At 46.1% G+C, this 25,947-nt stretch overlaps 1 protein-coding gene across 1 annotated transcript; it reads right to left on the reverse strand.

The window, feature by feature from the left end:
* ACTG2 (actin gamma 2, smooth muscle) lies at positions 1-25,672 on the reverse strand. Its single transcript, XM_036334100.1, has 9 exons — positions 25,595-25,672; positions 14,928-15,089; positions 13,353-13,481; positions 8,188-8,298; positions 7,844-7,928; positions 5,606-5,767; positions 4,619-4,810; positions 2,653-2,834; positions 1-220 (listed from the first exon to the last, which is right to left on the reverse strand). Exons 2-9 carry the CDS (start codon positions 15,051-15,053, stop codon positions 77-79), a joined length of 1,131 nt encoding a protein of 376 aa, XP_036189993.1. The 5' UTR covers positions 15,054-15,089; positions 25,595-25,672; the 3' UTR covers positions 1-76.
* Positions 25,673-25,947: the final 275 nt, after the last annotated feature.

A 25,947-nucleotide genomic window follows, 5' to 3' on the forward strand; every position in this document is an offset into this window, starting at 1 on the left:
TAAGGCTTGCAGGTTTTAATGGTTCATGATTTGTAACAGCAGTCTCAAGGAGATCCCCAGAGAATCTGTTCTGACTTTAGAAGCATTTCCTGTGGACAATGGAGGGCCCCGCCTCATCATACTCTGGCTTGCTGATCCACATCTGCTGGAAGGTGGAGAGAGAAGCCAGGATGGAGCCTCCTATCCAGACGGAGTACTTCCGCTCCGGGGGAGCAATAATCTGCAAAGAGCAAACGTGATGAATCACGATCAGTCCCCAAGGGAATAGGAAGGTGGTCCCAGAATCATCTCATCAAACTGCCAGGCTGCCCAGAAAAGGACTGCCTCCATGGTCAAAAAAGAAACAGGGTAAACCTTGTGGTTGATTGGATTATTGCTCAAATCTTCACTCCCACCCCTCCACAGGAAGATTGTCCTCTTCCACCAGGTGACTTCATGCTCGGGTCTGTATTTGCTTTGGTCAGTGAAATGTTAGCAGACATGGATCTTGAAATGTTCTTCAGGCATGCACAGGCATACTCTCTTGTGCCTCTGCCATCTTCACGAAAAAAAACGTCCCCAAGGAGTTGCTGGCCCTTCAGCCCAAGTCCCATAGTGAGTGAGAGATATGGACCTGACCTGAGCTGGCTGGACCTACAGAGCTGCCTAGCCAAGCCTGACCTAGATCTGCTGACTCCAAACTGACCTGCAGATGCATGAGCAATAAATGCTAATGGTTATGTGCCCTGTGATTTCATAGTTGCTTGTTACTCAGCAATAGCTGACCAATACCAACATCTACAGGGGCAGTACTGTTCTGTTCTTTCCTGGAATTGAATGCATGAGCAGCTTCCTCCATTTCTGAGTATGAGCCTGTCTACTCAGACCCTTAAACTTCATCTGTCAACAGCCACTTGTACGTGAGAAGTTCTTAAATTCATACATTATTCATTCTTGTCACTGAGCTTAGCCTTTAGAAATTGGTTGTCCCGGCAAACAACTTTGAACTCCACCTCAAAGTAGATTTAGAAGGACTGTAATTCTTCAACTAATTTCTCAGAATCTGAAGGGTCTAAAAATTCAGTGCTAGAACAAACTAAAAACTAAATTGATTTTTTTTGTCTCCTTAAAACCTCTCTACAGATTTCTTACATTACAGAGATCATAGCATTGCAGAATAAGAATGGTCTTTAGAAGTTATCTTATTTAGGCAGACAAAAGTCAGCTCATCACTCCTTGAGTAGATACCTCAAGGACTGGCAGAACCACTAAGAAGGTAGCAAATTTTATTGCTGGGCAGTTCTGGTTGTGAGAAAACTCTGGGCTGTCTTGGGTTTGAAGTCCTCAATCTCAGCCCCACCCCCACCCACTCTCTTCTTCCATATCCTTGAGGCTTGCTTCATCTCCCCCAATTCCTCTATCCAAATCCTGCTGTCCAACTTGTCTGGGATGTTCACACGTGCACACACACCCCTGAGCACCTTTGCTCATCCTATTTCCCCTCCCTGGAGTGCCCTTTCCCCTCCTCTTGCCTTATTTAAGTTTCCTTTCATTGATTATGTCCACTAATTAGATCCTAGGCCCCTTGAAGGCTGGCACATATTGTTAAACTCAGGGCAGGGGCTCACAAATGGGGACATGTATCAAATCACTGGTGCTCGTTTATCACTGTAGGTGGTGGGACTACCTCAGACCTGATGAACTAGAATCTGGGGGTGAGGCTGGGTGTGGTATCCTGACACAGGGTCTTGGTAAAAAGCCCCATGTGGCAGGCCTCAGTAATGTGGCTGTTCCAGTGGCTCCAGCTGAGAAGGGACCACAGGTTCTCACCTGTTTTCTGGTGTCCTACTTTGCTTCCCTGTGCTGAACACCATCTGCTAGGCAGAAGGAAGGGCTGGGCAGCCTTCCTTTGTAAAGAAGGTTCTTAGAATACTGACATAGAGCATATACTTCCTCAGATCAGGCCTACTCCCCAGAGACCAACTTTATTGTGAGACTTGGTAACTTTCAACCTATTTGTTATCTCTATTCTATTCCCAACTCCTTCTAAACCCATTAGCATCAAAGTACCTAGAAGCCCTCAAAAAAGGACTGTATTATTGACTGCTTGGGACCAGAGTGGGGGAAAGACAAGTGGGCTCCCATCCTGCCGAGGACAAAGAAGTGCTAAGCCCTGGTAAGAAGCAGTGTGGGGAGGGTTATGGCCAAGTTGGGACAAACGGACTGTCCAGGAATCAAGGAATGTCCCCGTGAGTTCGAACCAGCAGCCTGCCCCATGGCCAAACGTTCTTTTTAAAACTTTCACCCTCCTTTGGGGTAACACCCAACTCCTTTTAAAGTTTCTTCCCTTCTATTTCCCTCCTCTTTTATTTTTTATATCCCTCCCCTTGATTTCTTCCTCAACCAGCTCAATATTCTCTTCATTCCAAATTCTTTCACCCCCTTCTCATACGACAGCATGTGATTATGTCTGAAAGCTCATGCGAAAAGTGTCTCCAACTCATCAGTGCCCAAGGAACATAATCCCCCAAGATGAAATTTGTCCCAGACCAGGATGATGCTGAACCCAGGAGGCCACTGAGCCACAGGCCTGGCATCTGGACTCTGAGCATCTCCCAGGTAGACAGGTCATTGTACAAAGAACGGGATGGAAGGAATTGGGTGAAGACCCACCTTGATCTTCATGGTACTGGGAGCCAGGGCTGTAATCTCCTTCTGCATCCTGTCAGCAATGCCGGGGTACATGGTGGTACCCCCAGAGAGGACATTGTTGGCATATAAGTCCTTGCGGATGTCGATGTCACACTTCATGATGGAATTGTAGGTTGTTTCATGAATTCCAGCAGACTCCATGCCTAGTAGAGATCACGGTCTCTAGTCAACATCCATCACACATAAACACCCTCACTTTCAGCTCCTCAAGTGACCCCCTTCTGTGGTTGCAATTAATGGTAGTTCAGGTCCTTATTTACCTCCCAAATGTATTAAGATCAGACCCTCTAACTAGCCATCACCCTGCCTTTAGTTTCCCTCTGTTTGATGGACCTTCCACATTGTTGCCTGAGATATATTTCTAAAGGAACGCTTTCATTGCATCATCTTTTTTCACAGCTTTGTTGAGATATAATTCACTTGCCATTATATTTACCCTTTTAAAGTGTACAGTTTAGTAGTTTCTAGTATAATCACAGAGTTGTGCATCTATTGCCACAATGTAATTTTAGAACATTTTTAACACCGTCCCCCCGCCGCCCCCCGCCAAAAGAAACCCCATACCCATTAGCAGACAGATACTCCCCATTTTCCCTTTACCCTTCCCCAGTTCTAGGCAGCCGCTAATTTACTCCCTGTCTCTGTAGATTTCCCATATCATATAAATGGACTCATACACTATATGACCTTTTGTGTCTGGCTTGTTTCCCTTACCATGTTTTCAAGTGCATCCATGTTACAGCTTGTGTCAGTACTTTATTCTCTTTCATATTCCATTGTGTACATATACCCATCATATCAGCTTTGATAGCCCTCCATTGCCCACAGGTTGACATTTAGCTAACTTAGCCTGGCACATGCCAAACCAGCTCACACCTACCTACCTGGCCTCCCACCTCTAGTCTTTTGTCCTTATGATATAATTTCACATAGTAGGTAGAAAAATCTTCCTAAAATACAAACCTGACCTTGCTACACTGCTGCCTAAAAACTTTCAGGAGATCTCCATTGCTGATATGATTAACCCCCACATTTTTAGTGTGGTCCAGCCATTCTCTCCATTCTCCCCTGTGTGAAAACATACAACAGGCATGCATACACACATGCGCACACGTACACGCACACGCACACAGAACTCTTCCATCGTGTCCCAAATAGAACAGGACTTTTCACATTTCCATGCCTTTGTACATACCACAATCAGTATTGTATGTCACTCCCTATTCTGCACTCCTTCCATCCTTGGATACCATGAAATGATACTCTTTCTTCAAGGTTCTGTCCAAATACTCACCTCCTTTAAGAAGTCTTCCCTCCTTTACTTTCTTCAAGGTTCTGTCCAAATACTCACCTCCTTTAAGGTTTCTTAGGCCTATAGCACTCTGTCCAGTTTGCTATCTACCACTACACTGTATATCAACATTTGCTTACAGGCCCACCTCTTTTTATACACTCCTCAGCAAAGAGTTGTCCTTGTGTTATTTTGTTATTTAATTCTTGTTACAACCCTACTTAGTAGGTACTATCATTATTTCCACTTTACAGATAAGGTTACTGAAGGTTGAAGATGGTAACATGTCCAAGGTTAAAACCAGGTCTGCCCCAAGCCCATCCTGTTTACTATTGTAAATTTCAACCTCATGACCTAAATGCTGAGCGGTCCAAGAAGTGTTTTGTTTATTAACCTCATTCTTAGTTTCATATTATATTCCCTCTCCTGCTTTGCCTTTATCTTGATTTCCTTTTATTTAAAATTAGATTTTACCTAGCTGTATTGTTTATGTATTTTGGGCACTTCCTGGAAAAATATGGGCTATGTATAAACAATAAACAAAGAGTGCGTGACTCCTGGTGTTTCTCTTTCCATCCCGCGCCCACCCCTCCACCCTGCCCTCCTGATTGGCAGGGACTGTGGGCAGAACCTCACCAATGAAGGAAGGCTGGAAGAGGGTCTCGGGGCAGCGGAAGCGCTCATTGCCAATGGTGATGACCTGCCCATCAGGCAGCTCGTAGCTCTTCTCCAGGGAGGAGGAGGAGGCGGCCGTGGCCATCTCGTTCTCAAAATCTAGGGCCACATAGCACAGCTTCTCCTTGATGTCTCTCACGATTTCTCGCTCAGCTGGAAGCAGAAATGACAGGAAGTAGGTACTCAGCTCTGTTAGTTGGGTTGTCCCATTTTGATCTCCATGAACACCTTCGTACTTCTGCTTTGGATTCAGTCTTAGGATGAAAGTTAATTTTTTTTTATTCCTCTTCCTAAAGTTGGAGTTCAAAGTCTTGATTCCCAAGCAAAATGTTGCATGGGCTTTTCACCTTGCTGTCTTCGCTCTGCCCTGACAGCGCTGCAGGCCTTCCTGAGGGCCTTGCAGGACACACTTCTGGTCTAGATGTAGGCTTATACATTGTGATCTTACAGAATCTAGGAAGGCCCCTACCTAAATACTCAGGTGGCCCCTGAGGCATGATATCTTCCCCTGAGATATTCAGACCTTATTTGTTCCAGATGAGCTATAAATGCCCCTAGTTAATGACATGCATCCCCGGATCTTACTACCATTCAGCATTACTGAAAATGAGCTGTGATCCTGGTGTGGACGTGGACAGAGGTAGCAGGTCCCTGGGAAGAAGGCACTTAAGGAGGTCTCAGGGAGTGCTGCTTAGCATAAGTAGGTCTAAGCGCTGTCCCCCTCCCCAGGGTGTACGGATTGGGAACCTTTCTCTTGAATAAGGTTGCCTTAACTATCTATCCGGTCTTGACCAGAGGCCCAGCCTCTGGCTACGTAGAGCCTCCCTATCTACCCCAAGATAGTTTGAGGACACATAGCCACAGACTTCTCACCAGGCCTGGGAACTTCTAGTCCTAGATCAGATTTGGTTTTGAGCTGAGCTCAGAATCAGGAAAGGGGCTGGATACCTGTGGTCACAAAGGAATAGCCTCTCTCTGTGAGGATCTTCATGAGGTAGTCCGTGAGGTCGCGGCCCGCCAGGTCAAGGCGCATGATGGCGTGAGGCAGTGCGTAGCCCTCATAGATGGGGACATTGTGGGTGACGCCATCCCCTGAATCCAGGACGATGCCTATAGACAGAGGGGATAGGACCTGTTAAAACTTTTCTTGTCTTTTATCTGTCTCTTTCTGGGACCATTTACCCATGATTTTCAACGACCATGTTTTTCTTTAGTAGCTGAGAAAATTCACCCACCATAAGAACAATCAATCATATTTTTGTGTGCACATCAATTTATTCTCCCAAATGAGACTATAGCCTATGAAAAGCAAGTAGAATGTCTCCTCTTCTTGCATTCCTTGAAACACTTTTATGACAATGCACACTTGTCAATTTGCATCTAGACTGCACACTCTTTAATTGAGACTGGGTAATTTGTACATCTTTCAGGCATCAAACTAACACATATGCACAAGCAATTAGCATCTTAGATCTCATAGGAACTATAAAAACCATTTGAAAAAAATAAAATTCTCTACTAATAAAATTTTTTAGCAAACCATGAAGGGAAATAAGCTTTCTCAGCATAAGTAATCTCACTTGATCCTACAGCCACATCATAATTGATGGGGCAACCTTATAATAGCATTATTTTATTATTATTTACTATTGTCCTGGGTGCTTTAGCCAATGTAATAAGACACAAAATGGAAATAAGAGGTATTATTATAAAAAAGAAACAAAACTGTCATTATTTGAAGATGATGTGGTTGTATACTTAGAAGAGAATCAACTGAAAAATGATTAGAGCAAATAAGATGGTTTAGTAAGGGCCAGAAGTAAAATAAATACCCAGGGACCAGTAGCTTACTCTTATACAAGATGTTCATCACAGCATATATTAAACAAGAAAAATTAGAGACAATGTAAAGGCCCAGCAATAGACAAATGGTAAAATAAGTAAATAAATAATGGAGTCATCATACAATGGCTTCCAGGTAGCCATTAGACATGATGCCCACAACAAAATCAAGTGCAAAGCACAGGGTACAAAACTGTATATACCCGTATTTCCCTATTACTGTCCTTATCACCTGTAGTGAAATTATGGCTTACTCCGTCTCTTCCCCACTAGACTGTTAGCTCCACAGCAGCAGGATCTGCCTTGTTTGCCAGTGGTGCAATGTTTGCACATGGTAGGCAGGATTGGAAAATATCTGATGATGCATGAATGAATGAATGAATGAACATATCCATGAACACATGAATGAATATTAGTAAGGAAAAAAACCCAACCCAGCCGAAACCGGTTTGGCTCAGTGGATAGAGCATCGGCCTGCGGACTCAAGGGTCCCGGGTTCGATTCCGGTCAAGGGCATGTGCTTGGGTTGCGGGCACATCCCTGTGGGAGATGTGCAGGAGGCAGCTGATCGATGTTTCTTTCTCATCGATGTTTCTGACTCTCTATCTCTCTCCCTTCCTCTCTGTAAAAAAATCAATAAAATATATTTAAAAAAAAAAAACCCAACCCAACCAAACAAAAGACCACAGAAAAGAATACACGAGTCAATGTGTGAATGATATTCAAGCTGTCAAGTCCCTATTAAAAACTGTTTTATTTTTAAGCCCCCTCTGTTTCCCTGAGCACCTTTCTACACCAAGGATATTTGCATATCTGCCATCTCAGTTTTTACTATTCCTGCTTCATGAGCAGAAACATCCCAGTATTGTTGGAAAGTGTGTATACGTTCCCAGACTGACTGCTCTAAGGGAACGGCCCTTGCTGGGTGTACCGGTCATGGTTGTTCATTGAACCCTTTCCATCTATACTGGGCACACTCCCCATCACATGGGCTTCCCGTCTGTTAGCCCAGTGCAAGGTTTCCCCTGGATTTTGGCTGTCGCTTTGATTCTTCTGAGCAGGAATCTCTATCCCTTCCGCCTTCTAGAGCAGTGGTTCTCAACCTTCTGGCCCTTTAAATACAGTTCCTCATGTTGTGACCCAACCAGAAAATTATTTTCGTTGCTACTTCATAACTGTAATGTTGCTACTGTTATGAATCGTAATGTAAATATCTGATATGCAGGATGGTCTTAGGCGACCCCTGTGAAAGGGTCGTTCGACCGCCAAAGGGGTCGCAACCCACAGGTTGAGAACCGCTTCTCTAAAGTCAGAAAGGGCGCCATTACAATCAGGGCGACTCACCTGTTGTGCGGCCAGAAGCATAGAGGGAGAGCACAGCTTGAATGGCGACGTACATGGCAGGGACGTTGAAGGTTTCAAACATGATCTGAAAGGACAATGCAGAATTAAAGACAGTCTGGCAGAAATCACAGCACCTCTGGGCCCAAAGAATGGTTTGGAATCTTTTTTAAGGGCAGGAAATATGCCTATTTACCCTACTCCCACCTTTAGGGCCTGGCACGGACTATGCACAGGGCAGGCTCTCAAAGAATTCTGTTGCCCTGTTGTGTGAATGGGAGAAAGGATCATGTGTAGCATCCACGTTCCATTCTTGTGCCAGTGCTCAGGTCTGGCTGGCCTCTTACCTGGGTCATCTTCTCCCTGTTGGCCTTGGGATTTAGGGGTGCCTCCGTGAGCAGGGTGGGGTGCTCTTCAGGTGCTACCCGCAGCTCATTGTAGAAGGAGTGGTGCCAGATCTGTTTGGGACAAAAGTCAGATGAGTCCAGCAGACTCCCAGTGGGCTGGAAAACTCCAACTGACATGCTGTGCTGAGGGAGTATGGCTCAGTGTTCTTGGATCTGGAGAGAACGGTCAGCCCTGGGAAGTTCTGATTGAAATGTAGAGGTTATATTGCTTCTCAACAGGACTCAGATCTGGGGCCAATATACTTAGCATGTTGATTATGTCCGTCTGAATGCCTTTCTCTCCCCTGCTTTGTGCCTTGGGGGGCCAGGCCCACCGCATCTCTGTGTTCCTTGCTTTCTGGCTTCTGCCTGTGTTTGGCTTATAGAAGATACCAGCAAGAGGCTGGAGAGGGAAGGAGTGTGTTTCTCCCGGGTACAGTGTGGCCTTTCAGAGCACAGCTCCTGTTGAGTGGCCCCTCTTTCAGGGCTCCAGCTCTCACGAAGTTTTACTGGCATTGCCCTCCCTGCGCGCCTCCTACCCCCCTCCCCCCCAGCATTAGGGGAGGAAGAGCTTCCCTCTGTTGCTAGTACTTGGGTGCCTCAACATCCCTGGCTGGTTCCCTTTCTGTGCACATCTCTGTAAGCAGCGCTTCCTTAAATTAACTCTCAAGCCCCAACTGGGAGGGTGCTGTCTCCTGCTGGGAAGCTGACAGACATGCTTGAACCTTCCTTGTATATTGTGAACCCGCCGGCGCTTTAGAGCAGGGTTTCCCAACCTCGGCGCTTTACCTTAGGTTGGACACTCCTTGTTGCAGGGGCTGACCTGTGCGTTACAGGATGTTTAGCAGCATCCCTGGCATCCACCCACCAGATGCCAGGAGCTTCTCTTTATCTTGAAACAGGCAAACATGTCTCCCGACATCGCCAAAGGCCCCCTGGGAGGCAAGTCGCTCAGCGGAGAACCCCGGTTCCAAGGGAAGCTCTTTCTCTCTGTGTCTAGGTCCCTCTTCCGTGATCCAGGCCCACAAAACAGGAGTTTTTTATTTCTTCATTTCAGAGAGATTTCATGTTTACTTTCAGAGGCATTTGGCAAAGAGAGCCAGGGGCCTAAGGCCTGGATTTTCTCAGAGATGGGGCACAGGGTCATTGGATTCCACTGTGCCCACATATTGACGAGCCACTGGCTTTGCGCCAGGACGATGCTCAAGGTAAGGAGTGCAGATATGAACCAGGCATGGCCCCTAGATTTTAGTTTCAAGAGAGGAGAAAGACAGGCAAAAATGACAAAAGACAAAGACACCCACATTTTAAGTGAAGAACGAGGCAGAGGCAGTTCAGTCGGAGGGTTTAGGTGGGCCCTGAAGGCAAAGGAAGTCTGCAGGGGCGGAGAAGGGCGCCCAAGGCAGAGGGAATGGCACAAGCAGAGGCCCAAGTCTCACAGTGACACAGAGCAGGTGGCGATCAGCCTGAATGAGGTGATGTCAGCATTTCTTCTAATGTGGTCCCCAGATCCCTTCAATCAGCATCATCTGGGATAGCTGTGACAGGTGCAGGTTCCTAGGCATATCTCAGACCCACGAGGCACAGTCTTTAAAGTACATTATTAAAAAAAATTGACTTTGCAAAACATCCTGTAATGCAAACATCTGCACTTCCTTTTATTTCTTTTTTGGGGGGAGTTTTTATAATGTACTTTAAAAACAAAAGATACCAATAATGTTAAAATTAGAAAAAAAAAATTTAAGAGGAATAAAAATCTCCCATATTTTAACAAGAAATTGACTTTTTTCTTCTTCCTAACCTTTCGCTCTTATCAATTTTCAAATTTATCACTATCACCATTTACTTATTTCATATACTTTGTTTTATTTACTATTATTTATTATTATAATACTTTCATATTCAGTTTTGTTTCTTGCCACTTTTCAGTTAATACAATATAAATAATTTTCTTTTTCATAGTAAATATTTATTTTTAATACATTGAACACTTATTTTTTAATGCTTAAACAATATTGCATCATATACCATCATATATTTAATCATATTACTATTCATATGGTATCTTGCATTTTTATCTATAAATAATCCTGTGATAGCTATGTTTGTGCATATTACATTTTCTTTTTTCTATTCAGGTTGTTTTCCAAAGAAAAGAATTCTAACTGTGGCATTAGTGGCCTAAAGAGTATGGCAATTGGAAGACTGTTTTTATTTTTACTACCAACAAAGAGGCTGAATTACAGAATAAGAAAGTGCCCATCTTACCCTAACCTGCATCCAGTGCTCTCGCTCTTAAAATAGGAAATAATTTGATAGATAAAAATAATATCTAGTTTCACTTTGAAATTTTTTATTTGTTTCAAATGAGTTTAAACTTTTTCAGATTTGCAACTTTTTATAATTTTCATTTGGGAAAGTATCTGTTCACATCCCTTGTTTATCTGCCTGGTGGACTTTGTGTCTATAATCATCAATTGGCACTACCTGTTTATATTGCACTTGTGAATGTTTTTTGCAATTAGTTGCTTACCTTTTAAATTTGGCTTTATTTTTGACATGCTAGAAGTATGAGTTTTAAGAAACCAGATTTGTCATTCTTTTTTTCTATGACTTCTTACACCAGAAATTTGATACTCACACTTATTTTATTGTATTTTTTTTAATCATTTGAGTTTTTATATTTAACTTTTATATTCAATCGATATGTGTTTGGTGAAATAGAATGAAGTAAGGGCAATAATCAAAAATACCTCACCTCTCAAATAAGTAATCAGTTGTCCCAGAATAATTTACTGAGTAAATCCTTTTCTGGTATTGCAAGTTTCATTGATCATACATTTTCTCTTTACCTTTGTGCTGGTACCAAATTGTTTTAATTTTTAGAACTCTATATTATATTTCAATATTTGGATATGGCAAGTCCCCTCTAACAGTTTTTTTTTTATTAATTTTGTTCTTACAAATTTTGCCTTATTTCTTTCTTCAAACATACTTTATGATTATCTTGCATAATTAAAAAGTGTGCTTTCTTTTTAGTCAAACTGGTAGAAGCAGAGAGTAGAATAGGGTTACTAGGAGGTTGGGGGTGGGGGGATGGGGAGATGTTGGTCAAGGGGAGCGAAGTCTCAGTTATGTAGGCTAAGTAAATTCTGGAGACTTAGTGTACAGCATGTGGACTATAGGTAACAGCACTGTATTGTACACTTAAAAGTTGCCAAGAAAGTAAGTCCAAGTGCTCTCACTGCGAGAAAAAAACACCTATGGAGGTGACAGGTATGTTAATTGACTTGAATGTGATGACTGTTATACAATGTATATCACATCGTCAAATTGTATACCTTAAATGTATACAATTTAAAAATTGTGAGATTTTTATTGGAATGGCAATGAGCCCATAAATTAATTTTAGAAGATTTGACAGCTTTACCTTCTTCTGTTTTTAAAAATGTTTTTATTGATTTGAGAGAGAGAGAAACATCCATTGGCTGCCTCCTGCACACCTCCTACTGGGGACTGAGCTTGCAACCTGGGCATGTGCTCTGACCAGGAATCAAACCAGCAACCTTTTGGTGCACAGGACGATGCCCAAGCAACTGAGCCACACAGGCTAGGCCTGTTTTTCTTCTAAGACACATGCTATATTTTTAGTAGTTTATTTAAAGAGTTCATATTGTTGCCCTGGACAGTGTGGCTCAGTGATTAGAGCATTGTCTCTGCTCCCACGCCCCGCCCTGCCCGGCACCAAATGGTAGTGGGTTTGATTCCCAATCAAGGGCATGTACCTGGCTTGTGGGTTCACTCCCTGCTCGCCAGTCAGGGCTTGTGTGGGAATCAGCCAATCGATGTGTCTCTCTCACATTGATGTTTTTTTTTCTCTCTCTCACTCCTCCTCCCTCCCACTCTCTCTGAGAAAGCAATGGGGGGAAAACATCCTCTGGTGATAATTAACAACAACAAAAAAGAGTTCATGTTGTTACTACTACGAGTAAACTGTTTTTGTCTGTTATGTTTTTGATTTATATATTGTTAGGTATATACAAAGAGTATGTGCCATTTATTGAGCATTAAGTATGTTTCCTACCTTGGGATTATACTACGTATTCCCCTAATTCAATCTCCCAAGCAGCCTAAGGAAGAAAGTATTTTTATCTCCACAAATGAGGAAACTGAGCCTCAAGGGACGGATTTGCTCCCGGATCTCTCTGTCCCTGGCTGTGTTCTTAATGGTTCCACTGTGTGAAGCAAAAGCTATTGTATTTTATCTATTTATCTCACACCCAGAGTGACTGAATCTAGGATCTGGAGAAATGTACAGTGAATTACAGATTTCAAATCAACATTCTTTATTCCCAGTGGCAGCCTGCTCAATAAGCCCTCTATTACATTTCAAAAGGCAGTCAGTGCAAAACAAGAACTCTGAGACAACTGTCAGCAGAATTTATCAAAGGAATGTTAAAAAGGTTCTATTAGCATTTTGCACACATGATTTTGTGATCACAGACTACATTTTAAGAAGTCCTCCTTCCCCGCACCTTCTTACACACAAAAAGGGCTTCTAAAGCCCCCGAGAGAATCTTACCTAAGATTTTCATTAGAGAACCATCATCATAACATAGCAGCAGTGCGCCTATCTGAGGTGATGGCAGGGACTGTTAGAAGGAGGTAGCATCAGCATTGGAAGGAAGGAGGAAGCGCTGGTGCAGAGTGAAGGCCGTGTGAGGGATGGAGCTGGGAATTCGGCAGGACCAGGCAGGTCCTCAGATGACAGACAGGAAGTTGGGGACCTTCTCTTGGTGAGTGAGGAGCTCCTAAGATTCCTGAGGAGGCGAATGCCAGGATCTGACCTGCTTTTAGAAAGAGAAGCTGTGCAGCCGTGTAGAGAATTAATTGGGTGAGTGAGACACCCAGTCAAAGGAACCAGTCAGGAAGCCATGGCAATAATTCTGTGGGAGATGTCAGCATCCCTGGTTGGGTGTGGCCATGGGGAAGGACAGGAAGGAAAGGCGGCTGTGAGAAGCATTTTAGAGGGAGAGTTGACAGGGCACAGAGGACTGTGAGATCCGAGGGTCACGGTGATGTCTTATCATTAAGATGAGCACCCTAAAGGGGGAGTTCACCAGTACCTTCTCCATGTCGTCCCAGTTGGTGATGATGCCGTGCTCGATGGGGTACTTGAGAGTCAGGATCCCTCGCTTGCTCTGAGCCTCATCCCCCACGTAGCTGTCTTTCTGGCCCATTCCCACCATTACACCCTGCAACACAAAAGAGGACGGATGTGAGCTGCCTGAGGGCTCCCCTCGGAGGGACTCAGTCATCAGAGGGTTTCTGAAGAAAGATGAAGGTAGGAAAATGTCCTTCTTCCCCAGGAAACAGAACAGCAGGCGATAAGGGTGAGGCAGACACCAGTGAATGAGGGAGACAAGGAGAGAAGGTGGAGGGTTTCTTGTGAGCTGGTCTCTCTTTTTTCTCCTAAGACAATGTCATTTTCTGAGAGAGAGCAGAGTTCCTCCACACACTTCCTCTCCTTACCTTACTTCACACACACACACACACACACACGCACACACACACGCACACACACACACACGTACTTGTCCTCCTCAAATACCCTACACTTACACTTTAAACCTCCAAATTTTTGCTTCTGGTGTGTGTTCTCTCCACGTGCTAAAATCCTCCTTAGCCTCAGTTATCCCTTTTTCTTTTATTTATTTTTTAAAATATATTTTTATTGATTTTAGAGAGGAAGGGAGAGAAAGAGAGAGATATAAACATCAATGATGAGAGAAAGCATTGATTAGCTGCCTCCTGCACTCCCCGTACTGGGGATCGAGCCTGCAACATGGGCATGTGCCTCAACCAGGAAAATGACCTCCTGGTTCATAGGTTGATGCTCAACCACTGAGCCAGCTGGCCAGGCAGTTGTCCCTTTTTGTAGAAAGTCTTCTCCTTCCCTTGTTCCTCCATTCATATTTTTAAAAATTATTAAATGGAGAGAGAGAGAGAGAGAGAGAGAGAGAGAGAGAGAGAGAGAGAAACATCAGTTTGTTGTTCCACTTATTTATGCATTTGTTGGTTGATTCCTGTATGTGCCCTGCCGGGGATCGAACCTACAACCTTGCCATGCTCAATGGGGTATTTGAGAGTCAGGATCAGACGACACTCTAACCAACAGAGCTACTGGCCAGGCCTCTATTTAGATTTCATTTCTCCCTCTCCTGATGAAATATTTTGCCTCTATTTCAGCCTGTGATCTCAAATTAGTTGTGGGTGTATATTCATGGAGTATACATTTCTTTTTTTTCAGGTGTTTTTTTTTTATTTCAAGAAAAATTATTTTAAATGACTATACATTTCTTAAAGGCAAGGGGTTTAATTGCATTTTTTAAAAGGTTTCTTCCAAACTTAGCAACCTCAAAGACTTAAGCCAGACATAATGTCATCAGTGCATGCCTGACAGATGTTTTTGGTTCTGCATATTTTTATTTACAGGGTCCTGCTCTATTAGTTAATCAGAAGAGAGAACCCCACCCCCCTCAATACACATACACATACCCTCTCACACACACACTCATCCTCACTCAGTCACACACACACACACACACACACACACACACACACACACACCTCAGCGTAGTCCCCACAATGCAGTGCTTCCTCCTAATGCCTCAAAGCCTTGTGTCCAGACGAGCACACACCTGGTGGCGAGGGCGGCCCACGATGGAAGGGAAAACGGCTCGGGGGGCGTCATCTCCTGCGAAGCCAGCCTTGCACAGGCCGGAGCCATTGTCACACACGAGGGCAGTGGTCTCCTCTTCACACATGGTGCGTGTGGTCAAGTGAACCGGGGGCTGGAGCACCTTTGGGGTTGAGGGAGAAGAGAACTAGTCAACTGAGGGTCAAAAACATTTGGAGATGGTCTTCTTGACTTTGGGGCCTGAGCCCACCGGCAGCCAGGGCCCAGTTCCAGGAGGCACCGTGTGGACCTGGCCTCCCAGTCCCTGGCAATCGGGCCCCTTCCCTCTCCCCTGCTGACATGGGCTGAGTTGTGTATCCCAAGTTCATATACTAAAGTCCTAACCTCCAGGCAGAGTGTGAGTGTGTTTGGGGATAGGGCCTTTAAAGAGGTAAGTAAGGTAAAATGAGGTCATGAATCCAATATGATGGTGTCCAATATAACTAACCCAATAGGATGGGTGTGTTTATAAGAAGAGGACATTGGGACAGAGACATGCAGAGGGGAGACTGTGAAGAGGCCCGAGAGGGCAGCCATCTCCAAGCCAAGGAAAGAGGCCTCAAAAGAAACCAATCCCGCCAACACCTCGATCTCGGACTTCAAACCTTGAGAACTGTGAAAAAATAAATTTCTGTGGTGTAAGCCACCCAGTCAGTGATAGTTTGTTATGGCAATTCTAGCAAACTCACCTACCTGCCTCTTAAAAACCCCAAATGGCTACAAAGCTATAATCCATTGGAGAGAATCTTAAAAGACTTAAAGGTTAGGAAAGGAATTGAAAAAATGTGCAGCACATATAACAGCGGAGATATATATATATATATATATATATATATATATATATATATAATACAAATCAGTAAGAAAGATGTAAACAGCTCAAAAGAAAAACAAAGATGATGAAAGGATAATTGACAGAAAAGGTGATGCAAACACCCAACAACTGCATGAAAAGACGCACAGCCTCACTCGTTACCAGGGAAGCGCAAATGCATAAGAGGCAGCAGAGTGTGAAGATTCAAAGTTTTATAATAGATGTTGGCCAAGGTGTGGAAAAGCTGGCGTCATTAACTGGAGAGGCACACGACTTGGAACTACCCCAAAAGTCCAGGGTATGGGATCCTGTCCTGAGATTAAAAGAAGATCCGGGCCGCTCTCCATGGGCCCATGTGGCTGGATTTCTAAACCATTCCACTGACTGAACAAAGCAAGTTGCAGAATAGACTGAATAGCATGAAACCATTTGTGCAAGTTATTTTTTAAAACAAACCATAAAAACAATATGGTGCATTTTCCATAATTTTCTATTTGTGGATATAAACACAGCAAAAAGTTGAGGGGGAAAAAAAAGTCTAAGACTGATCATAGTGATTGCCTCTGGAGGTGGGAAGGGGCTGGGAGAGGTGCCAGCTGTAATGTTTTACATTTTTACAAGGAGACTGTACTCATGAATAGCTTATAATTAAAATCAACATAACATATCGTTAAGGGAGAAAGATGCAGGAGGTACAGGGGAAACGCACAATCCTCAGGGTAGAAGCACCTGACGGGGAGGGACAGCCTGAGAGGAGAGGAAAGCAAGAGGTTCCTGATGAGACTCACTGCCCCCTGCTGTTTCGGACGGAGAAAACAGAGAAGTCCTCCTACCATGCGGATACCTAGGTTGGGACGGCTGCAAATTGGGGAGGGAATTCATTTTTCCAACATCTGTGGCAGGTTTTCTTTTGTCGGGGGAGGTTGAAAGACAACATCTGGTCCATTCTTGGCACTCCGTGGTGAAAGAGAAGCAACAGACACTCAGGAGGCAGTGAACCATGGCCCTCGAGCCTGGGAAGCCCTGGGTGGGACAGCGTGGCTGGTAGTGGGAAGGCCCTCGCTGAGGGGTTAGGAGGTCAGCTTTCAGGAGTCCAGAGAAAAGAGGCTCGAGGCGTGGAAAGAGGAGGTGGCGGTGGAAGAAGCCCCAACTGCGCTGCATTCAGGATGTGGGACCACAGGAGGGGAAGAAGATGGGTGCTACGGGAGCCTTGATCCTGGCCCGTCGATGGCCTTATGCGGAAGAGGGACAGAGTAGTCGATGACCAAAGCAAAGAGGAGACAGAGCCACAGGCCTGTGAACGCGAGGTCAGAAAGGCCAAGTGGAGACTGAGCAGAAGCTTGTTAACAGAATGTTAAGGCTGAAAGGAAGCCCCTTCCCGTTATGTTTGAAGCACGGAGCGCACTAGGAGAGCGGCCCCTGTGGCTTGCTGAGTCCAGCTCTGCTTCTGTCGCGTTGATCCTCGTGACCTCTCATGGCCAAGGAGATCAAGTCCCAGCTCCCCAACTTGTCCCACCGGGCCCATCGGGGTCTGGCCCCTGCCTGCATCTCCAGGCTCATCTTGCCTCCTGCCCCCTCTCGGCCTCCTCCTCACTTGGGCCATGTGGAGTTTCTTTCCATTCTCCGAGCTGTGTCACTTCCTCTCTCTTCTGACCCTTTAGGATCTGGAAGGGCCTTCTCCCCACCCCTGTCACCTGTCAGCCCTCTGTGTTGACACGGCATTTTCAGGAGTCCTCTCTGGCCACTGGTCTTGGTGAGTGGCCCCTCTTTGCCCCACAGCACCTAGAACCCGCCCGAGCAGTGATCAACTCTGCATATGCTGGCTCGCGGGAGCTCGGTGAAGGCAGCAGCCAGGTCTGCCTTATTCCCCGTGATTCTTCAGTGTGTCCGACATAAGGCGGCCCCAGAGTGGGCTCCTAAATGTTTGTTATCCAAATGAATGAGCGAATGAGCCAACGACTGTCAAGGAGAAAGGTTTTCAGAACCACAAAGTAGGACAAACATGGGTAAGAGGAACTTGAGGTCTGAGGTGAAGTGGAGGTTAGCACCTCGCTGCTCAGAGCAGTGTTGTCTCTGGAGCTGAGCCGTTCTGGGCTGCAGAGAAGACCTGCCAGCCTCCTGCCATGTTGGAAGAATGGAGAAGTGAAGGGATGTTAGACTGGAGATGGGCACATAAATGTTCCATGATCAAAAGGAAAAGAAGGCAGAGCTCTAAAACCTTAGATACTCTTGATACGTGGGTCAGGTTTCCAGAGGCACTGTCCCAGAAAGCATTATTGTTGTTGTTGTTAATCCTCACCCAAGGAAATTTTCCCATTGATTTTTAGAGAGAGTGGGAGGGAAGAAAGGAGGGAGGGAGGGAGGGGGAGAGAGAGAAACATTGATGTGAGAGAGACCCATCGATTGGTTGCCTCCCACACGTGCCAAGATGAGAGCCAGGGATCGACCCTGCAACCCAGGTACATGCCCTTGACCAGGAATTGAACCGGAAATGCTTTTGTGCACTGGCCGACGCACTAACCATTGAGAACACTGGCCAGGGCAAGAGAGCATTTTTAAGGAAGCTGTGATTTCTTATATTTGTCATCATTTACCAAGAGCAAATGTCAGTGTGACAGCCCTCCCTTTTCCCCAGGACTGCGGTGCAGGAGAAGGTGGGAGACATTGAGCTTAATTAACTTGATCTTGGCATCTGACAAGGTCTCCTGTGAGATCCCTGTTCTTAAAGCCGAGTGGGCTGAACAATAAATCCAGGGGCATATGTGTAGTTGCCGGTAGCTACTGAAAAGTGTTCACTGATGGATCAGCTCAACTTGGAGACAGTGGTTGGCCTCAGGCTCTATTCTTTCCTTTTTTTCTTTAATCCTCACCTGAAAGGGGAAAGGAGAGAGAGAGAGAGAGAGAGAGAGAGAGAGAGAGAGAGAGAGAGAGAGAGAGAGAGAGAAAGGAACATTGGTGTGAGAGAATATTAATCAGTTGCCTCCTGAATGGGCCCCATCCAGGAATTGAACCCACAACCTAGGTACGTGCCCTGACCGGAAATCGAACCCGCAACCTTTCCGTATACAGGATGATGCTCCACCCACCTGAGCCTCAGGTCTACTCTTGTCCTTTTTCCCACGTGCCATTTTAATTAATGAGTTGGATAAAAATATAGAGCACATGCTGATCAAACTTCCAGATAAAACAGGCTGGGGGGAAGTGGTTTTAAATATGCTGGACGGAAGAACCAACCCCAAAGCAGGTCTCAGAAGGCAGAGAAGACACGCTGACCCCAATCAGATCCAAGTTAATAGGATAAACATGGGGTTCTGCCTGTGGGTCTAAGTAACCAAACTGTGGAAGCTCTTGCTCAGCATCTGTGAGCGGGGCCCGGGGTCTCGCGACGGCCAGCAGTGCGCTGCGGCCGGAATAGAAGCTGACCCACCTCTGGCTGGGGTGCTGTGGCCGGCGCTGGGGTCACCCTTATTGGACCAAGTGTGGGGAGGTGCGCTTGCATTCACTGCTGACGTGTCAAACTGCACTACTTTTTGGAAGGTGATTTGAAAACTACTATTTAAAAGCCTTAAAATGAATATATATCTTTTGTGTATAATGTCCAGGGTGGACAAAAGTAGGTTTAGAGTTGTGAGTATATGAGACAGTGTATTCTTGCGTTATTTTTTTAAATATATATTTCATTGTTTTTTTTTACAGAGAGGAAGGGAGAGGGATAGAGAGTTAGAAACATCGATGAGAGAGAAGCATCGATCAGCTGCCTCCTGCACACCTCCCACTGGGGATGTGCCCACAACCAAGGTACATGCCCTTGACTGGAATCGAACCTGGGACCCTTTGGTCCGCAGGCTGACGCTCTATCCGCTGAGCCAAACCAGTCAGGGCTATTCTTGCATTATTATTCATTAGTTATTGTAATACTTTCCATGTGAACTACTGTATATATCTCTTGACATAAAAATGCATGTGTCTTTGATGCCACAAAGGCACTTCTAGGGGTTTACCCCTGGGACACACTCATGGATCAGTGGAAAGATTTGGCTAAGAGCCAGCTCATCACAGCTTTGGTTCAAATAACCAAAATGAGAAACAACTTTAATGTTGAAAAAAGTTATTGAATAATAAATAAATTGGTTTGTAAACTAATTGCCAGAAACCCCCTGCAATGGAGAGAGCAGGATATCCGAAGCAATGGAAAAGGTCCAGAGGCTTTGTCAGGTGAAACATGGCAGTATATTCCCTGTTTCCAATTTTGGTAAATGCATTTTTTTAAAAATAATTTTTTTTAATGGGGCCCTTCAAATCTATTATCTATTGAATCCTCACAGAAGCCCTGAGGGAAGGTATTTTTATGTCGATTTTGCAGATTTGGAAACAAAGTCTCTGAGAAGGGAACGTCGCCTGATGCCTCCTAGCCGGGGAGAGGCACGGCTGGCATCCACCGCAGGCAGTTTCCAAAGCCTGGGCTTGCCCCTTCCTCACCACCTTAATGAAACGCTCATAACTTCTCCATGTTTGGTGCTTTCGCTTCTGCCTCTTGTCTCTCTAGCACTGTTGGCAGCAAAAGCCCTAAAACAAAAGGGTCTGTGTTCTTGTCGCTGAGACTCTGGGCCCCTCCTAGGCCAGGATTATGTCTGCATTTATGGTTAGAGACCCTGCACGTGCCTTGTGTTCAGCACATAGTAGGTGCTCAATTAATGTTCGATGACAAATGTTGGATGACAGCCCCCACCTGAGAGGCCCCCTCCCAGACCTGGTCTGCGCTGCCCCTGGTGTCCTCAGGTCCCCACGGTCCAGTGTCATGACAGTTTGGTCACGGGGACCTGATTTAGGACCAGGCGGGGACGGCTTTCTCTTCACAGCTGTCCAGCAAGCAGCTGTGTCTCTGTGTTCCAGCAAAGCCACACCTCCCTGACTGTCCTGGAGGGTCCCCTCAGCCTCTCTCTCTCTCTCTCTCTCTCTCTCTCTCTCTCTCTCTCTCTCTCTCTCTCAATTTATAGCTCAAGCCTGTCTGGCTTTACAGGGAACCTTTTTGTCTCCCCCTGAGTTGCCCACACACAGAAAGAGAGCATTGAGCTTTGTTTCCCAGCAGCAGAGACAAGCCAGAGAGCAACTTCCAGCTGTCAGCAACGCTGGCCTTCTGCAGCCCTTGGGGTGGGTTTAAATCTGCTTTCTTGAAGGCGGGCCCAAAAGAAAAGCAGGGGAGGTGAGGGCGGGTTCAGGGCTGCTGGCCTGGAGTGGCGCCTCCCGGGGGTGCGGGGGGGCACGCTTCCCTGGGGAGAAGGGTTTTCCACGGAGCCCGACTCTCTAGGAAAGTCTCTGCACGGAGAAATTCTGCACCCTCCCAGCTGCCTGCTGGTAACTGGCGGCTAGACGGGAGCATGTCAGAGGAGCCGGAGCCAAAGGCACTGTGGTTTCCTGGGGTCACAGCCGCTCTGCGCCCGCAGAAAGCTGAGGAAAGTGTTCTGGCTTCGTCAGCACGTCCTACATCTGGGCTTCATTGAGGACTTCGCGAACCTAGAAACACAGCTCTCCCCTCCTTTCCAAAAGCCAAACACTTGAATGTAAAGAATTTGCTCACTCACTCATCTCCTTGCGCCCCCACCCCAGCCCAAGCAAATATGAAGACAGAGGCGTAATCCCCCTCCTGGCCACTCGAAAGGTTTGGCCTGAGTTCCCGCCACCGCTCCTTTCTTTGCCCTTCTCCTCCCTCCTGCACCCCCGCCCCAGGGCCCAGGCCCATGTCTCCTCTGGCCTTCAGTTTCCTCAGCTATGAACTGGCAACCTTAACATCTATCTCTCAAGGTGATGGATCAACGAAAATAAGGGGAATGAAAGGGATTTCTAAATTGTAAACCAGGATCAGCCAATTAAGGCCTGTTTGTATGTGGCCCACAGGGCTAAGGATGGTTTTGACATTTTATTTCATTTTTTAAAAATATAATTTTATTGATTTCAGAAAGGAAGGGAAAGGAGGAGAGAGATAGAAACATCGATGATGAGAGAAAATCATTGATTGGCTGCCTCCTGCATGCCCCCTACTGGGGATCAAGCAATGCCCTGACCAGGAATGGAACCAGGACCTCCTGGTTCATAGGCCGATGCTCAACCACTGAGCCGCCAGTAGGGCAGTTTTGACATTTTAAAATGGTTGCCAAAAAGCCAAAGAGAATTGTTATAGGAAATTCAGGTTTCAGTGTCTGTAAATAAGGTTTTATTGGAACAGAGCCATGCCCGTGTTTGCTCACTTACTGTCTATGGCTGCTATTGCTACCATAGGGGCAGAGTTGAGTAGTTGCTACAAAAGACTTAGGCTCACAAAGCCTAAAATATTTACTACCTCACCCTCTACAGGAAAAGTTTGCTCATCCCTGTTTTTAAAGGGCTGCTAACATCATTCTTCTTCTCTCTCCTACCCTTCTCCAGCAGCACTGGCTCCCTGGATGAAGTCTGTGGAATATTGGAAGGAGTTGAGTGATCCCCTTCACAAATCAATGGTTATCAAAAGTTGAATTCACACCAGTTTCCAAAGACATTTTAGAAATTAGCGGCAAGTTTAAATCCTTAAAGGAAGGTCTCTGAGAAGGTGAGACTTCAAAGAATAGTTGGGGAAATATTTGGGGGTAGGAGCTTTAAAAGACATGTAAGCAGCTGCCTGTTATAATTTGCCCGCACATGCACATTCCTATGACCAAAGAGTCTGGCAGAGAGAAATCACTCCAGGAAAAACATTCCTTCCATGAAAAATCCTAGCAGCACCTCTAATTAAGTGCAGGGTATCTGGACGTGGTTGACATATGTTCATTCAGTTTAAAACGACTCCTGGTTAGCGGTATTTCGGATCCTCAGATTCTGTGGTTTGGACCTACTCTGCAGGCTTTTACCTGGGCCTCCCATTCACTCCCCCAACTCAGTCCGGACCCCTCTCCAGGGCTCCAGATGCACAGAGCCAGCTGCCTGTGGGCATCGACACCCCATGCCCTCCCCCAGGCACCTCAATTCTACCTACAGGACTGCTCTCTAAACTGCAGTTGTCCCTCAGTGAATTGCACCGCCCACTCTGGAGTCTATGCCCTACACCCCAACTCCTCCCTCCTCCCTCCCAGCCAATCCCCAGGATGTCTTGATTCTATCTCCATGCCACCCTGCACCAGCAACTCCGGACACTTTACAAGGCGATAGCACTCTTGCCCTGTTCCAGTCCACTCTCCTCACAGCGGCCAGAGCAGCCCTTTCAAAGAGCAGATCTCTCGCTGTCACCCTTCTCCAGTCCCCCTTTGCCCAATCCTTTAGAGCAGTGGTTCTCAACCTTCTGGCCCTTTATTTTATTTTATTTTTTCCTTGTTTGAAACTAGCCCACAGACTGTAAGCACTGTGAGGCCAGCTTCACTATTACTTTTCCTCCTCCTTCTGGCCCTTTAAATACAGTTCCTCATGTTGTGACCCAACCAGAAAATTATTTTCGTTGCTACTTCATAACTGTAATGTTGCTACTGTTATAAATCGTAATGTAAATATCTGATATGCGGGATGGTCTTAGGTGACTCCTGTGAAAGGGTCGCTCGACCGCCAAAGGGGTCGCGACCCACAGGTTGAGAACCACTGCTTTAGTGTAATATAGAAAGCCCTGATCATCCAGCCCTGCCCACCCCTCTGACCTTAGCTGTCCCTGCTTTCTGCCTTGAAGTCTAAATTCAGTAGAGCTGAGCCACTTAAAGATCCCAAAGAACATGCCTCCTCTCTACCGGGACTACCCCAACTGCAGGAACTAGCTCAGGTATCCCTCCTCCAGGAAGTCTTCCCTGATAACTCCTGGCCAAGTGAGGGGCTCCTCCTGGAGCCCTTTTATATATTTATTTACTCCAACATTCTCATCTGTTTTTCTGCCTCTCCCAGTGATTGCAGAAGTCCCTACACTGTCTCTAAGGATCCAGGAGAGTGTCTGGCACTTAATGAGCGCTCAATAAATATTGATGGAGTCAACAAAGGGCAGGAGGAAAGAAATCGTGCCTTGAGGTTAGGATGTCAGGCTGCCCACCTTGGTTTCCCAGACCTGGCATGTAGACTCTCCCTGCTCATTAGTTTCTCCAGCGCCCATTCATCTCTGCTATGAGGTGGGGAGCTCTCTTTTCAGCCCAGGGGATACGATAACCCATTCAAATCATAAACGCAAACCCTGAGAGCCTCCCTATGCAAAGTGCAGCCCAAACCTACAGCTCAACACCACCTGGGAGCTTATTAGGAATGCAAATTAGCAGGCCCTGCCCGAGCCTCCTGAATCAGAAACTGGGGTGAAGTGCAGTCTGTAGTGTAATAAGCCCTCCAGGTGATTTTTAAAGTTTGAGCAATCAGGGTCAGGCCCTGATAGCACTGAGCTGAGCACTTTATACATGTATTATCTCATTTAATCCTCACAACAGCACTGCCAAGTAGGTAGTATTGCTATTGCCCCCATTTTACAGGACAGCACGTTGCGATCATTCAGTAACTTTGGTAGCCCGCCGTCCGCATCCACGGCCTGCACCACTACGCCTTCTGCCTCAGCCATAAAGAGATGTTAGCAGACTCTGAACACAAAGTGGAAAATTACCAGAGTAAAATGAATGACTGCCCGTTGGACCTCCCCACACAGAGGACGCTCCAAAACTGAACCCTGCCCTACCTTCAGTCCTGGTGTGCCTCCTGGGTTCCTTACCCCAGAGCCCTACTCCTCGGCCCCTAGCCCCTCGGTCTCATTTTCCTCTTAATTACTTGCACACGTGTATCTTCGTGTGCGTGTGGGGGTGGATAACAGCATTGGCAGGTGGTTTCACAGCTGGGTGTGTCTTTGGGACAAGTTGCTCAATTTCTCAGCATCCTTATCAGAGAATGAATTAAAGGGCCCCTATGTTCCTTCCACCCCCTAAAATAGTGGTTCTCAACCTTCCTAATACCGCGACCCTTTAATACAGTTCCTCGTGTTGTGGTGACCCCCAACCATAAAATTATTTTCGTTGCTACTTCATAACTGTAATGTTGCTACTGTTATGAATCGTAATGTAAATATCTGATATGCAGGATGTATTTTCATTGTTATAAATTGAATATAATTAAAGCTAGTGATTAGTCACAAAAACAGTATGTAATTATATATGTGTTTTCTGAGGGTCTTAGGCGACCCCTGTGAAAGGGTCGTTCGACCCCCAGGTTGGCGACCCACAGGTTGAGAACCGCTGCCCTAAAACTACTCGATGCCATGGAACACTGGTTCCTACCCACCCCTGACTCTCCACCTCTCCCAGTGACCCGACAGCCTTCAGGGATGGATAAAATGTTCTGTTCACCTCAGCCCAGCTCAAGAGAGGGTAGTGAGACACACAGAGGACTGAAGTAAATACATTCTTATTCCCAACACAGACATCTCATAGACACAGGGGCCATCATTAGCTCTGATTTAAACACCCTGAGAAGAAGCAGGTTTTCGAAAACCATCTGCTCGCCTAAGACAGTCTCCCAGCCATTCGGAGCTGTGACAAAGGACAGGAGAGTGTAGGCCTGCGCTGCCCTGGCCAGCAGGATGAGCAGAGACCGCAGATGTTCTATCCCACCCATCACCCCGTTACGAGGACAGGGAGCACCCATCCAGACTGGAACAGCCCTGCCCCGGGACGTCCCATGGCCAGAAGCAGTCAGCAGGGCGCTCGCAGGCCCACCGAGGGCCTTGACGTGTGCGACCGGGGCCAGCGTCATGGACGCCAGGCCAATCTGGAGGCGCCGCCTGCACCCAGGGGGCCAGGCAGCTGCAGGAGGCAGAGCCTGCAATGCTGTACAGTACTCACCGAAAGTAGGAGAGGTCCGTCTTCCAATGGCTGAGGGCTGGTGTGTCTTTGGCATAAACACCAGAGCAATATAAAACCCCAGAGGCGGATCTTCTTTAAACAGAGTCCCTAAAAAGGCCAGCTGACGGTGTGTTAGCAATATTACCATATAAGGCGCTTTTTTCAATAAATCGGCCTTGGGGAGGTGGGGACGGAGGGTTGGGTAAGAGTGAATTATCATTTGAAAAATGTATGCAAAAGGACTTGAGTGGCAACATCCCTGGTGCTGGTGGATTTGTTCCTTTTATGCTGTACTCACATAAACAGAACTCACACCAGGCCTTATAAGCTGCCCCAAGTGAGGCCAGATGCAG

Source organism: Myotis myotis, unplaced genomic scaffold (assembly GCF_014108235.1).
Source record: "Myotis myotis isolate mMyoMyo1 unplaced genomic scaffold, mMyoMyo1.p scaffold_m19_p_14, whole genome shotgun sequence".
NCBI classification, from domain to species: domain Eukaryota; kingdom Metazoa; phylum Chordata; class Mammalia; order Chiroptera; family Vespertilionidae; genus Myotis; species Myotis myotis.